General features: G+C 44.2%; 1 protein-coding gene across 5 annotated transcripts in view; it reads right to left on the bottom strand.

Moving 5' to 3' along the window:
• The window catches only part of MAP2K4 (mitogen-activated protein kinase kinase 4), an 85,830-nt gene that overhangs the window by 55,315 nt on the left and 13,807 nt on the right, over positions 1 to 16,708 (bottom strand). For all 5 annotated transcript variants that reach the window (XR_016459090.1, XM_090121975.1, XM_031603768.2 and 2 more), the window contains one exon: positions 3,159 to 3,261. Coding sequence is in view for 4 of the 5 variants with exons in the window: in XM_090121975.1 (XP_089978101.1) it covers positions 3,159 to 3,261 (103 nt within the window). In the remaining variant the exon portion in view is untranslated. The remainder of the gene's footprint in view (positions 1 to 3,158; positions 3,262 to 16,708) is intronic.

Genomic DNA, 16,708 nt, shown 5'->3' with positions numbered 1-16,708 from the left:
GGCAGCCCCAACCTGAGAATCAGACTGTAAGACATGGCCTAAAAATGCAGCAGGCATGAAAGAAAATACAAGGTAGGGGCTGGATCCATTTAGGAACCCATTCCAATTTCCTCTGCTCTGTAGGAATTATGTCATCTAGAATCTCCTTCACTGGGAGCATCATTCCAGGGCACAAACTGTGCATGAGCAAAAAGCTCTATTTATGAGAGGAGAGAAGCACTGGGAGCACCCTCCTAGCAGAGGGGACAGGGAGCCCTCACCGGGTTATAGCAGGTGCTCTGCGCCCTGACATACAAAGCAACTGGGAAGCACTGGTCAGCTTAATAACACTGTGTCTTGCAACTGGGAATTCATGTGTGATTCTGTGATTCTGTGGAATTTCATAGCCTTCGAAATTGTTCCTCCAGTAACATCAGGTGACTAGTAGCAGCGTGTTGAGTCTGATAGCACAATCACTCACCGAGGAAATCTTACTGTGGGAATCTAACCAAGCACTGGGCTTTAGCTCCCCTCATGCCAGCATCTCCCTTGCCCACATCAGCTAAGTTCTACCCTTGGTTTAGTGGGATTCCAAAATTATTTCCTCCACTGAATAGTTTCTTACATTCCTGAAACTCCTCAAACCAAGAAGGAAGCCCGATAGAGAAGTCCAAAGTTGCACCTTTACAGGGTATGCAATGGCCATGCACGTTTTACCGGGGTACAAAGCCTCGGCACCAACAAGCACCCAGACTGTAACTGATGTCCTGGCACAACATCTTCCCTCTTCAGCAGTGGTTTCTTTGCTTGGTGCAATTTACACCAAGTCTCCCTCCTAACACACTACATGGGTATGAAGTACCCCACTACCACACTCTTACCTGAATAACATCAATCCAGGCTGACAGCTCCCTGATCAAGTAATCAAGTAAAACACAGCTAACAGGTAATTTTTATCTCATGGCACCTGCAGGTCACATCCTCTCGCTCACCACAGTTCACTGCCGAAGCTCAGAAAGCAAAGGAAACAGGCATTTGCTGACAGGAACCTCTGCCCTCCTGGAGAGGAGGCACCACACAGCTTCCAGATTGGTGGATCCAAGCCACAGAAACTCAAATTTCATGTAAGAAATTGACTTCACTGTATCTTCAGATCCACCCATCTGGATCAACAAAGTCTGCACAGAGAAACTGACAGCAGCATTGAGCCAGCACACAGACTTGGCCACCGAGTGAGCCCGAGTCCACTCAGTTCCGTCACATCTTGAAGGGAGAATGCAGCTGGGCCCAGAGGGCTGGAATATCCACTTCAAAACTAAAGTCTATAAACTTTTCCAGGCAACAGAGGAAAAATCAGTCTCTCTGGGGAAGTGTGGAAGGAGACAGACACATTACTGAGATGCACCGTGAGAGAAACATTTGCATCACTGGGAGAAGGATGTAACCAGAAGATCTGAACGTTGCCTGTGAGAACAGCATCTGTTACGGACAACATGTGCGGATAAACTAGCTCTATCCAGGCTTATTCAGCTTCAATGTAGATAAAGTAATCAAACCAATAGCATTCATCTCCTTCAAACAGAAACCACTACTACAGTTTGTAGCATTCCAAGAAAATTTTAATGCAGGTGCACCATCGTTACTCTTGGCACTTCAATAGCTATCATATCAAACCCAAAACATTTCCAACTCCTTTAAAGCAGTTACACAGTTCACCAGTTCAGGATACAACCCCTATCAATGACTGCAGCTCGCATGGAGACAGAGCAGTAACATCTTAATGGACAACAATGACAGTCACTTGCACACACATAATACTAAAGATGTCACCAGTCAACACTGAGAGCTCTTCTGTGATAAACAGGAGCTATGGTGACTTCAAGTGAATCCAAGACAGAGATCCATGGAGATAAACACAGGCAAGTCAAAGCCCCACAGATGACCGATGCTGGGAGCTTACTAGCTGAGACTAAGCCCCTTATTCCTCAGAGAGGAAAGAAAACTGCAAAAAACTGTTACAAGCATTTGATGATATTGAGGGAGACACACAAAAAGTGAATATATAAATGCTAGCTTTACAACCAGAGAGAATACTCTTTCAGAGAAAACAGACACAAAGAGAGAGAAAGACTTGCTGGAAACGTCATTTGGAATGGTAAGAGGAATCTTCTAAAATACTCCATAAAATTTCTAGGTGCTGTAAGTACCAGCAATAGCTCATCAGAAACGTGTTTCTAACTCAGGTAAAACTTGCTTGAAGATCTCCAGCATAAAAGAAGCTACCAGAAACAGGAATAGACCACAGAGGATAGATATATCCTGGGAAAGCAGAAGGCACCAAGCTGAAGGAAAGAGGCAGCAACATGCACAGCAAAGCAGAAGCACACTATAACCAAGGACACTCTGAAGAGTCCAGGCAGAGGGGGAAGCTTCAGGTGCAGTTTTTGAGACTTGCCACTGACTGAACTCTTGGGACCTGTAGGGAACTTGAAGAGGAAAAACTCGGGACATCATTGCAAGCTATCTGCATTCTGCCACACAAGCAGGCTGTGGGGGTGTCACCCATCAATCTAGATTGGTGGATCTGAGGATATAAAACTAATACTTTCTGTGACAAGGTATAACTATTATTTACTAGTGTCAGGAACAGCTCTGTGCCACACTTACATTCAAACTTTATACAGGGATATGCTGAAGCTAGATAGCTAGAAAATTCAGGGAGGGCTAATCAACATATAACTCCCTTGAATCTCCATATTGGTAGAAATACATTCCTCAAACTTATTCATTTTAGTGCTAAAGAATCTAGCACAGTTATGTATTTCACAAGTAACACAGAAACAAGAACATCTACCTAGTGAAAAATAATAAGCAGTGAATAAAGAGACAGGAAAATGACAGTGAACAGGTCTTGGATTATCAGCTATAATTTATCTGAAGTTAATCAACTCTGGATGGCAGTAGCTCCAGTGTTGGAGGAAGATCCCAAATTCAACAATTTCAACTCTGAAAAAACAAACAAACAAGAAAACCCCACCTCTTTTACATTGAATCAAATGGACAGATTTGAACAACCTAGAAAAAATATGAAGTATTCATCCTGCATATAAAATAAAACTGCTTACTGGCTAAATCATTCGAAGATGTTTCATTAGTTGTGCATTTGGCTTTATACTCACATGTGTGGATTTTGGAAAGGAACTCCTGAAGTGTTTAGAGTAAATCTTGCTGTAGACTTGAAAGGTGGATTTGCAAAATTTAACTTCAGCGCTTTGCGTTTACCTGGGAGACAATGAACACAAAGTAAACTTTTTGTCAGCAACAAAACAGCATTTTGTAAGAGCATCAGGAAATAAGCAGAAAAAATATAACACTTTGTAAGAAAAGGAAAACACATTTCACAATTACATAAGCAAATCATAACTTGTGTTAGGAACACAGGAATCAAGAAAGTGAATTAATTCTCACCCCAAGGTCTTCCCCGTCCCGTTCCACCTCAGTCACTAAGCAGAGGTGTCCCGAGGACTTTCTGTGGCAACTGGAGGACCAGCATCAGCAGCCAGAACTACCAACAGCCATGGGGCACCTCCACACACAATCCTCATTTAAACACATTTCACACTGAGCTCAGCTCCAGCCTGGTAGCAAAGGGGACTTGCTCTACTTGGTACATCTACCAGAGCCAGGATGGACAGCAAAGGTAAATGGAAGCACTGGATGTCTTATATGAAACCCCAACTGCAGAATCACTGACATTCCTCAGCCTCACAGCAAATTAAGCATAATTAGGCTTAAGCAAGGATGGAGGAGATACGCTGTGTGCTCCTATTGCCAAGTGGGTCACCGAGCAGAAAGCAAAGTTCAGCCCAACAGAGCAGTGACCAGGTGGGAAAAAGCTTTGCTCTGCAGCCAGCTGAGACACTGTGCAGAAAAACATGCAGAAATAAGAAGGTGGAAATGGGGGGGGGGGGAAAGCTGCTGGGCACTGCTCCAGCCACTAGCTATGTATTTCATAAGCACCAAAGAATCAGAGCCTACAGAAGTAAGATATCCCTTCCCAGCCCTCCTAGTGGGCTGCAGAACTGCCTGGAAACAAACAATAAGACAGTTGTTTTTAAAAACTATGAACGTACCGCAAGAGGGTGATCAATGAACAGCTTTGCTCATCCCAAAAGTAAACCTGTCATCAAAATACAGAGAAATGCCACTGCTGGTGCTGACAGCTGATCTGCTTTGGGGTAGTTCTGCTCTCAGACTGGGTCTGGTGATTTAGAACTTTCATCATTCTTCTGGTTTTGTTTTATTCACATGCTTGAAACACTATCCTTCTCTTCCCAGGGCAACAGTACAGTAGTGCCATATGATTTTCCATTTGGAACCACAACATTTACACGATGTGAGCATTTGTCCTTGAAGCAGCCCAACACTGAAAGCTACACAATTAGCTACAGGCTCCTATCAGTAAGATTTCCTCTTCTGAAGACCTGTTCCTACTCTTTACCTACCTGCAACACTTTATGCACTAAATTTCCTTGCACTGAGCGTACTTCTGTTTAAAAATCACTGTTAAACATCAATCTATGGATTTCTATGTCATTACGTTTCTAAGAATAGTTTCAACAATATCAATTCAACACCTGGACCTGGATTTTCTACAAATCCAATAAACACAGAAGCATGACCTACCTCAGGAAGGCAAACAGGATGGTTTGCTTTTTCCTCAAGTTATTAACAAGGAAAAGGACTAGGGGAGACACGATCTTGCTGGGAATTTCCATTCACATACTGTAAACAAAATAGTACACGAAACAACACATCACACTCTCCTCCTCAATAGCCTTTCAAAATCAAGCACCTTAGCTACCCAGTCTGGATTGCGAGTTTCATTCCAAAGATCTGAAAGCTCCAAGCCCTCACTGCTGGCAAAGACTTCACTCAAAACTAATGGAGGTAAAAGAGCTTCTTTAGATACATGAGTTTTGCTGGTGATTTTAGCACAGACATTCACACCACCCTGTTCTTCCCTCTAAACTAAAGAGGCCAAGAACTGATATGCTTCTGAAATGAGCTAATGCCACTGTCACCATCAAGGCTGCATGCACAACGTTGTCCTAGAACATGCTGTAGAAAGATCCATTTCATGTAAATTAACCATCCTCTAAAGGTTTTGCTAACAATATGTAATTCTGACCATTGACTGCTCTAACATATGCACCTCTGGAAATTGTGAATGCACCAGAGAAGCAATATTCAGAAAAAAAACCAACAAGCAGAAAACAACACCCCTCATTTTGGAACCTACTGCTCTCTCATAAATGAGGCTAAACCTCAAAAACAGACCTGAAACTATGGCAGATTTTCAGCTAAAGTCTTACCAATTTTGACTGACAGATTTGTTAAGCTGCATGTTAATGGTCATAACGATGTTATTTTTTGAATGCAAGATGGCCTTGGCTTTCTTGAAGTGGTAAAAAAGCTTATGTTTTGAAGGCGTCTAACCAGGACTGTAACTATCCTAGGCTGTACTTATTTCAGAGCCCAAACAGGCATTTATCTGAAGTTAATTTTCTATCCATAAGATGATAGTAATACTTATTCCAAGACACTACTACCATTAAATAATAGTGTTCTTCTCTAAAAAGGATTTGAATACAAGACATTGCTACAAGGCACAAAAGTAACAGAGATGCTTTCCCTGTGTCCTGCAATTCAACAGCCACACATCCCTTGGCATTTCATTCACTGAGGGCCAAAAAGGACCCTGTGGAAGAAAAGCAGCTGGGAAGCCTTGCCAGGCACACACCAGAGGCCACCTGCACAATGGCCAGAGCAGAACAACCCAGCTCAAAATGCACATTTGTTTCCTGTTGCATGATTAAGTGGATGCTAGATTAAGTACATAATTATTTATGTGCTGCTATCCATCACCAGGATTAATCCAGGCACTTGGCTCTGCAATTAGGTTCTCATCACTCATTTTGAGGCTACTTTACCACAACCACAGCCAACCTGTCTTTGTATAAGAGGAAACAGCCACCTCCCAGATAACATAGAGTACGAGGTATTCCTCCAGTTACATCCTGTATTATTATTTTTACTTCACCACAGACATCAACAACTTCTCCAAGGCTCTAAGTCACCTCCTGTTGGACAAAACAACTACTTTTCTCCTGGAAATTCCTTACCCCAACTCCTGCATGCCACACCTACACAACAGATATTCACAATATTCATGTTACACATAAGAAAATGCTTTTCAACTTTTCAAAACAACAGCAGATAAATGGATTTTCTTCGGGGTTTCTGTCTTGCAGGGCCACAAACTGACCCTTATGGGAGTGCTTGGTCCAAATCTGCCCTATCCACCAACTGACACGGTGTGAACGTGACTGTCACGGTGCAAGTGTGACTCTTCTCCCTGCATTCCAAAGCCTTTCTGCTGTTTGCGGAGCAGCAATATGCCAGGAAGCCATTTTACACTTTATTTCCTTGCTCTAGTATTGTAAGATAACAGAAATAAAACCAAAAATGAGTTGTGGCAGAAAACAGCAGGCAGATAATCAGGGAAACTGCAATAGCTTTGTAGCCTTCTTACACTTGCTTGATTAAGCCAAAACATGTCAACAAAGCATGCAAATAAGAGGACAGGATGTCAGGAGGCCAGGCAGGTGGGCGACCTGCTTCAGTCTGAGAAAAGCTGAGTGCTTGAAGACACCTTTCTAACAGAAAACTGCAAAATACCAGGTCTGATCAAAAAGAAAACGACACAACACAGATCCCTTTGCTCTTCCAACAACTCTTATTATTCAAATAGTTAGATCTCCTCTGCTAACAAAATGCCTGCTTTGATGTAGCAGGCAGAATTCACTGCTTGCTGTCTCCATTGCTCCTAACACAGCGCTACTTTCCCATAAGATCTTCCAATCTGTAATCTTGCTGTTAAGTTTCCTTCCTTTCCAGTCTTGCTCATGGAGGTACTCCAAAATCAGCACTACTAATTTGAGAGTAAAGCAGGCTTCCAGCCTTGCCCTCCAGACATACTATTTTACAAATAAAAACTAGCCAAATTTTGAAACAAAACATGACGAACTTCAGCATGCACAGCAGTTTATTTGGGGAGTATGAATGGAAGGAGATAACTGGAATTTCAGTTAACAGTTTTACAAACTCCATCTACAGAAACTTGCTTTGATGAATAATAGCACAAACATTTCCAGTATGTGTGTTATTGACATCCTTTTTCCTCTAATGAAACCTCTGATTTAGAATAGTCCAAGAGCCAGAATTCAGATCCAAGATGACGACTCTGCACTCCAAGCACATGCTAAGTGTGCTCATTTTTAGAAGTCACCTTAGTAGAGTACTTATCCATAATTCATCTGCAGCTCCAAGTATGCTTCCACAAAAGCACAGAAGCCCAGGTCAGCCAGAACCTGGAACTGTTACTGGTCATTACCTTCACCGGTCATGAAAACAGTGCGAAGTAAAGCATTTGGATTCAACTTAACATGAGCAACACATTACAGTGATTTAAAGACAGAAGGAGGCTCACAGTTGCAAGATGCTCTGCACCAACAAACATGCACCTCCATAAATTGCAATACATGGTTTATGCTGCACCCAGCAGCACTTGCAACAGCTTCTATAAATACCTTTCCTACAAAGCCTGGCTAAAGTAGGTTAGCCTTCAAGTGCAAGAAACTGCAATCAGATTAAGATTAGTTCTCTCAGACTGGAAACTCTTATCAACAAAGCCCTAGATTGAAGTCTGAAATCTAACGTTAACCTACAGCAATTATACCCAATGCTACCCTGCATGGAAATTATCATCCATATGAATAACCATAAACAAAGTTAAAACTACTTGAGCCTTGAGAGCAGATCAGTTGTGTTAAAACAGCTTAAATCAGACACTGGACAAGTGTTACATGCTGAACTTCACAGGGCACCCTTACACATGTGCACCAATGTGCATAGCAGTGCTGTGCCAGGCAGGCAGATCTCTGCCCAGAGAGAATGGAACAGTAATGTGAGAAGTCACCTTTCCACCGAAACCTCCAGCAGGAGAGCATTAATGTACCACTCAGCCACAGCCCAACGCCAAGGCTAACGAAACACTGCTGGAGAAAACTTGGAAGGTGCATTTGTTCCAGCAACTTCACCTGGCCAGTATGTGAGGCCATATTGCTGCTCCACAAACAGCAGAAAGGCTTTGGAATCCAGAAAGAAGAATCACACTTGCACCGTGACAGTCACGTTCGCACCATGTCAGGTGGTGGATAGGGCAGATTTGGACCAAGTGGAAAGCACTCCCATAGGGGTCAGTTTGCGGCCCTGCAAGACAGAAACCCAAACTTAAAGAAAGAGCCCTTTCTGATGTAAAACAGTAATTTATTATGCAAAGGGCTGTGCCAGGTGCCTTTTTATAGTAAAAAGAACAAATTATAAAATATACTGTGAGGAGCTCTGAGGATGGACTGGCTGACTTTTTTTTTTTCTTTTTAATTTTAGGAGCACACACTTAGACTAAAAGCAAGGGAAAAAATCTGTCCTTGAGGCCTTTGCTTAAGGTCAATGGAAAGGACTTAGCTTCTTTGGATAAAGCAACAAGTATGTTTCCATCATTCCCCTGGTTCCCTTATGCCAGAAAAGCGGCAGCGTCAATCACAGCTGCATCCCACTGGCTGTTACACACCTTGGCACAGCACGGAGCCCCACAGCCCTGTGCTGGGAGGAGCGGCCAGCACCAGGAGTGTGGGGGCTTTTCCATTTGAAGGCACAGTTATCCCAGGGGGAGGAGCAGATTTTGTTCACCTCAGGGCTATCATATCAGGTTTTTCAATTTGGAAGACAAGAGATCATAACTGGATCTTGCTGGGAACAAGAAACACCAGAGGTTAGCAAGCACTCCTTTGCTGCCCTAGGAAAGAACAGAGAAAGCCCTTGGCCCATTAGGTACCTCCTGACACCCAGCTTTGGATTTAAGATGAGTAATTGCTGATAACTCTAACACAGAACAGGCCATTGGGGCAGTGACTCTCTGATGTTTCAGGTTGGATTAGCCGAGCAAATCTGTGTTAATTTAAGAAAAACATTCCCTAAGAAGCCAACAAGCAGAGCAAAGTTTCTGCCTCTGCACATCTCTTTGATGCCTCTTGCTTTTCCCAAGGGCTGGCGCCACAGGTTACCCACAGGAGGAAGCATGCTGCCAGTCCTTGCAGTTAACATCCTGCTGCACACCTCCATGGCACAGGAGGCCTTGTTGATGGGGTCCTGGGCAGCCTGGTCTAGTATTAAATGTGGAGGTTGGTGGCCCTGCATGTGGCAGGGGGATTGGAGATTCATGATCCTTGAGGTGCCTTCCAACCCTTGCCATTCTATGACTCTTTTTCTGTCACTCCCTGTAAAGAAGCCTGCTAAACAAACGAGCTATTTTTCAAATCGTGTACCATCCATGTGCTGCCCAAGAAACAGTCATTTTCTGCAAGTGGTTTCAGTGCAGAGAACACCGATCTCTAACAGCTCCTGCACCCTGCACGACCCTTACACTCACAGCTCCTCTTGAGAAAAACCCTCAGCAGCCTTCCTGTGATGTGTGCGGGTACCAAAGCACCACCAGAACATACAGACCATCTGCTAGGGTAGGGGCTCACCACCACAGATCTCATCCTCGTTTCTAAGCCCAGGAAAGCTGAGATGCAGTTTGGCAGCATAGGATGAGCGAGCAAGGCAGGCAGTGAAGAACCAGGCAATGCTGGTATCAGCCCTCAGACCAAGGGCCCCCTAACAGTGACACTGCTGCAACTCTGTCATCTGGTTTTACCTTTAAACCACGACAGGTACATCAAGCAGATTTAAGAAAATGGATCAAATTGTTCTGAAACAAATGGTTCAAACAGGACAGTGGGAGGCTGAGAGGAACATCTCGGAAACCTTTCCAAGTTGTGGATAAACCAAGAGTTATCAGCATGTGCTATCTTCCACCGCTGGTGTGGAACTAGTTGGTAAAGCAGAGCGTGAGTAAAAATACCGCACTAATGTACACAAATAAAATGTTGTGAACAACTTGTGCTAGGAGGCCAGACTCGTACTGCAGCAAGTATTTATCACAGTTGCAGTAGGAAAGGGTGATGCTCTGACCCTCAGGTCAGAGCTGCTTCTCCACTTCACCTCTAATTCCATTAGAAAAAATCCTCTGTAGTGCAAGGGCAGCAGGCCTCTATGTTGTGACAGGATCTTTGTGACATACGTTTGTTTTTCCAAATAATATCACCTGATACCTATTCAGAGCTAAAAATACACCGAGCCAAATTTTCAAGTTAGGATCTGCTCCAAGTAAGCTAGTCTCCTTTGTGAGCTCCTGCTCTTTCGAACACCTAACCATGAGATTTAAAAACCTAAGAAGGAGCTGACCCTTTCTGAAAACGTGGCCTCAGCTGCAAGCTTTTTTTTTAAATATGTTTATTTACCTGCACTCACAGAATCAGAACACCTCAAGTTGGAAGGGACCTGTAAGTCCAAATCCCAGCCCCACACAGGACCACTCAAAACCCAAACCCTGTGTATGAGAGCGGTGTCCCAGCGCTCCCTGAGCACCGACGTGGGGGCTGTGCCCACCACTCTCTGGGGGCAGACTCTTTCCCTGACCCCCCCAGCCCTTCCCTGTCACAGCCCCACGCTGTTCCCTCAGGCCCTGTCACTGCCCCAGAGAGGCAGTGCTGAGCTCACAAAGAAGCTGTAGGCCACTGCATTGGAAAAGATTCTTCAGTGTAGCACTGGGAAAGATTTTGGTCTGTACCTTAAAACCTTACAAGAGCATGATTCCAAAAAATATTTTTGCTTACTTCTGCCCAATTACAATGGAATACTGAGCAACCACTAAACAAATCAAAAATGCAGATCTACAAACATATGAAAGTTCTTAGCCATCTTTGAAAGTACTTTATTATTATTAACTCCTTCTTCAAAGAACTTTTACATAGTTAAACCCAAGTCATTTTTTTGCTAAGCTTCAGATATGGTACCTGTAGACATGCACGGATCTATTTTCATGCCTCTCCAATCTGCAATTTTGGAAAAAGACATATGCCTTCATTCAGCAGGTAAGAGCTTGACCTGCAGAGCACTTCCCTGGTCTGATTGGCCACAGGGCCCCTCGTTTGCTCACATGCTGTTTTCACAAGACAGCAGATTCCTGATGCTGGAAGGGAAGTGTGCTGTGCAGCGCTGCAGCTTTCCTCCAGAAAGCATTCACTGTGACCACAAGTCCTTTACAGTTATCCTCAGAGCACACAGTACTTTGCTTTTCCATCTCCAATTTCTTGAAAAGCAAAGGAAAATTCACGTAGCAGGAGGAAAAGAAAAAGAAATAAACCTAAACTTGAACAAACATTGGTCTATTTTCCACTGAAATTACTTTGTTCATCCCCTTCTTCACGTCCATATCCAGTAGAAACTGCCAAGCACATCTATAACTCCAGTTATTTCTCAGCACCAAAATAACTCATGCCTGACAGGCACACCGAGGGCCTTACAAAGCACAGCCAAGCTGCCCTACAAACACCAGCTCTTGGTTTCAGATTTCTAATGGGGAAAAAAAAAAAAAAAAAAAAAAGCCACTGCCTTCCTTGCATTCTCACTAAAAAAATAAATATATTGAGATTTATGCTGTCTTCTGAAGCCTGCAATATCAATTAGTAGTATGCTGTAGCATATTACTATGGAAGCAGTCCCCTTGTTTTACACTGAGACACGCAGGGAAATGTCAGACAGTGCAGCAAAAGTCTTCATTTTTGTTAGCAAAGATAAATACAGGTGGAACATGACAGTGCTGAAAGCTCTTAAGTAGAAACTGAACAGCAGCACAGAACCAAATCTCCAAATGAGAACTCCTGCAACAGTCAACTCCATACAACATCACACAATCTTCTGGAGCTGTAAGCAGCACAGAACACAACTTGCTGTAACAGTTAGTGCAACTCTTAGCACAGAACTTGGACCGTTACTGGGGAACAGATCGATTAAGATCAGAAGCTCACGTGGGATATTTTTCATAATCTTAATGAAAGCAAGAACTGTGCAGAAAGTAAAGAATATAAAGGAACTAAGAGCTGCATCGACCTGTGGCATAGAAAGCTGAAGATTTTGTGGTTCTCCTTTCTTGTAGGCTTTTAGGTGAGTAAAATCCCAGCATTTCAAGCTCCAAGGAAATGGAACACCTAAAGATCTTGGCTCCAGCATACAAATTGCAGTCTGCAGGTATAGCTTCAGTTTCCTTCTTCTTCTACCATCTAGATCAACACATTCTGCTCCTCAGCCAGCTCACAGGTGAAGAAGGCACACCAACCCACTCCCTCCCAAGTGCATGAAGAAAAAACAGTATTTTTATTACTATACAAAAATGCCTTTCAGATGCTGCTCATTCACACTGCCCTGATCTTGGGGTTTGCCTCACCATGGTCAGTACTAATGTCACACAGAGGGAAGACCTGACCTTGGGAACATGAAGAATGAGCACAACATGATCTTCAGGCCCTTTGTGCCCATGCCAACAGCAGAAGTACCACTTTGCTTCTTCCCCTGCAGGAGCTCAGTGCCAACTCCCCAGCCTATTATACCCACCACCTTCACTGTCAGCTGCTCTAACTACAAGCCAGCACAGGGAAGAGTGAAAGGAGCAATGCTACCTCCTTCACAACACCATTTATCAGGCACCCTGGAACCAGAGCATTAAACAGACATGTAACATGCAGAGCTGTAACCCACAAAAACAGCTCCCTCTGCAAGAAATTCCACCTCACCTTCTTCTAAGACCACTATTTCTTATTTCTTTTTCCTTTGCGTTTCCCTGGGGCTGAGCATATGGGGATTACATGGCCTTGAATGCTACTGCTACAGAAGGAACTCTGCATGAACATAGAAACATACCCCACATAGCCAACCAAAACCTATGCAGCCATAATCTCCCAGACTGCCTTACTGGGGAAGATGACAATAGGAAACCCCGGAGAGCACATACCAGGCAGAGCTGCTCAGTACCCAAAGCTCCCAGATGCTTAGGAGATGCAAAGGTTCAGCATCATTGGAAAAACAGAATAGTTTTGAAGCACAGGTCAAGTGTACACCACTGTACAAATGATAATTTCAGAATACCCCCAAATAGCTTTCCTTTCCCATAGAGAAACTCTTTGTAGACTCTACACTTCATAAATGCAGTCTGGGGAATGCAAACCATGGCCATCCTGTTGAGTTTCTCTTTTCTTTTAAGTCCCACATACGTGAATTATGCCAGGGTGGGTCAGGAAATGGAGAGGCAAATCCATCCCCCACTGCTTCTGTTACTGCCTTTTCAGCACCTATTAGAAGCAGCCAGCATTGGTGAAAAGTAACATCTACTAGTAGCAAAACAGAAGATGAGTGAATCCCGGCCATCCCTACTGAAATTTTCTCCTTCCAGGGACCCAGGATGTGAAAACAGAGACTGAATGAGCGGTGCTCTAAATTACAGCAAATGGTTCTTCACTTATGAATAAAACCATAGTCTTTCAATTTCAAGTTCAAAGAACTCCATCATGCTTCCCTTCGTAAGGGCTCCTTGCCACACACAGTTTACATTTCCTAAATCTCAGATTACTCCTGGAAGAAGCATGGCATCTGCAGGAGACAGGGAACCACCTCCCAGCGCTGTCCATAACACAGCAAGGCAGCAGGAACTATGGGGTACACAGGCCTGCTCACAGTCACAAAGTCCTGACACTTCTCTTTCTTTTACAGCAAAGTTCTCAGCTCTTAGATTTACACTCGGGCATCAACAAGGTACTCTGGTTGCTCCGGGTAGCAAAGAACTGATCAGACTCAAAGAATCATTTGGATTGGAGAAGACCTTCAAGATCATCAAGCCCAACCAGACTATGTCAAAAGCCAGGCCCTGGAATTATTAAACCAGTGTCGGCCACTGCCACCAGCTTGGGGCAGAGTTCAGCGAGCAAAAATCCTCATGGGGCTGGAGCTGACTCATCTGAAGGTGGATTAAAGAGCAAAATCGGTCTGTAGCCTGTTGCAGGAAGAATACATGTAATGTACTGTGCAAAAAGGATAGAGGGAGCTGCTACAAAAAATCACCACCAACAATGGCAGACAGGAAAATCCTTCTGGCTTGAGACCTACTGTGCAGTGCGACACAGGTGAACCCTTAGAAACAGAAAGCCTTACAAACACCTTCACCATAGTACAGTGTTCCTCCATCAGACACTGGTCACTGTTGCAGTGGAGGGACCTTTAAGGATGTGTATAAACATATGTGAGAATTTAAAGTTACTCCAGCCTACCATTCTGTGTCATTCTGTAATGTCCTTGCTTGGCACATAGGACAGCCCTGGTACCTCTGCTGATGCCCTTGTTCCTTCAAAAACAGCCAAAAGAAAATTTGGAAGTGTCCTGACTGCAACCAAGCAGGAAACAGGACAACATGCGTGCTTGAAGACTGCTCTTGGGCAACGTGTTGCTTTATTCCATGTTTAAGTCTCAGGTGCCCCTTGAAGTGCATTTTGTATCAAACACAGTGTAAATATCAGTTCAGAAAGAGCACTCAGAGCAGGGAAAGTTACTTGTAGGAGGTTGACCCATTATCAGAACAACACCAGAGAAGCAGCCAATGTGAAACCTCACAGAAGAACAGGTCTTACTGCCATGAAGTGCAGTGGCTGCCACCTTACACACACCATAGTTACAGAAACCCTGAACAGCAGCCAGAGCAGCAGAACAGCAAGCCCACAAGAATGTACTCCACTGTGGAGTCCCTTTAACATTACATTCACTCTACAGTGTCTTAACAGGGGAAATAAAATTACGGTAGAAGCAATCGTAATACTGAAGTCTTGGAAGCACATTCTAAAGAGTTTTGATGTTTCCAACCCCTTAAAAAAAAACAAACAAACAAAAAAAAAACCACTAAAACAATACAAAAAAAGAATAGGCCCTGACCACTTCCTCGCCTCTGGCAGGCAGCAGTGTTTTTTCTCTCAGCACACAAAGTTATCAGCGAACAGCAAACGGGAAAGAAGCCGCCCTGAGCAGCATGCAGGCCTGGCCAGCAGTGCAGGAAAGCAGAGCTGCTGGGCCAACCCCTCTGTCCACAACAGCCCAAGGAAGCAGAGAAACCACGCCGTCCCACTGCGGCCACGGGAAGCCGATCCGCTGCAACCTTTCCCTCTCATTCAGTACTTTATTAATAAAACGACAGCTTACTGCCTTGATCTCTCAAAGGCAGCTCAACAGAAAATCGATAGCCTCACCCAACAGCACACAGATGAAGAGAAATAAACACAGCAGCTCCTGTCGTTCTCACTAAGAGCTGGGAAATAAAGCCTAAAAATTCGTCTGTAGAACAGAAAGCCAAAGTAGGTGAGAGGATTCACAAACGTGTGAATACTTTCATTACAATCTCCTTCTAAATCAATGTGACATGTATACACAACATGCACAAAGTTGGCTAATATTCCTAGCACTTTAAAGTCTTGTTTAAAGAAGAATCCAATTACAATATTCCTTAGGGAATAATGCAGGTGATCAAACTGTCACTTCATAACAGGCAACAGTACCTTAAAGGAAAACACTCTACATCAAAATCTGTCTTTCCTGTAAACAATTTTTGGCACAAGGAAACCCTGTATTATCTTTGTCAAGAGAATTTTCCTGATCTTGTACCTTCCTAATAGCTGACTCCATACTTCCCTGATTTCAAGTCTAAAAGAGAAATCAGCTGCCATCACTGCAGCTCTGCCACCTCTTTGGGTGGCACCGATGCCCACACTGCTGCTCCTACTCCAGCAGCAACACCAACAAGACAGTGAGGACCACTCAGGATGCACAACAGGGGTAACTTCTGCAGAAGCACAACTCTCCGGGAAGCAGATCTGCACTCTGAAGGTGCAATGCTCCTTCTGCCCTCTGTGCAGCCCAAGCCCACAGCGCTCACAGGCAGTCCCCAGCACCAAAGTACCCATGTATGCTGTGTATCCAACTCCATGCATCCAACCACCCTTACGTACTTCCACCATTTTTGAGTAGAACTGCTGTGCTCTGACAGGCAGGCACTACCGTGGTGTTCATAATGCTCCCAGCCTCCCAGCTCTGTCTTACCTGCACTCAGATTTCCCAGCTCACAGCTCAGCAAAGCCATCTAAAAAGGTGTTTGGACCCAGGTGCGCGGCTGCATGGAGCTCCGGCACCATGCCGTGCAACCCATTTCCAGGGCATGGCTGGGAAGCACACCGCGGCCAGACAAGCAGCACTACTGGCACTTCAGGAGTTGGGAACTTGAACAAATTTGCACCTCAAAGAACAGCAAAGTCAGAAATACACTGAGACCTGAGAAGGTTTTGTCACCTGCTGTCCTCAAGTCCACACCTGCAGCCCCATGCAGCCAGAAGACAAGCTGCATGTCTGCCTCCAGCCCCCGGCACAACCGCTCACACATCCTTCCTATGCCTTTGGGTAATCAATGCATTCAGTAAACACGTCGATCAAAAAGAATTTGCTGTCATTTTCTGCTTGGCTTATTGGAGCCTCGGAGGTCATCTACTCCTGCAACAGGCAAATGACAAACCCCCTTCCCTGCAAACCCTACTGCCAGCTTGCTTTGGGAGCTACCTACCATCAGACCCAGCTGCCAAGCGCTGCAAAATCTCATTATTCCACAAAACCTTCTGATGACAAATCCTTTTTTCCC

The sequence above is a fragment of the Phasianus colchicus genome, chromosome 20 (genome assembly GCF_987193195.1).
Source record: "Phasianus colchicus chromosome 20, bPhaCol1.hap1.1, whole genome shotgun sequence".
NCBI classification, from domain to species: Eukaryota; Metazoa; Chordata; class Aves; order Galliformes; family Phasianidae; genus Phasianus; species Phasianus colchicus.
The sequence above is the reverse complement of the archived record's forward strand: the minus strand, read 5'-3'. Positions and strand labels throughout refer to the sequence as shown.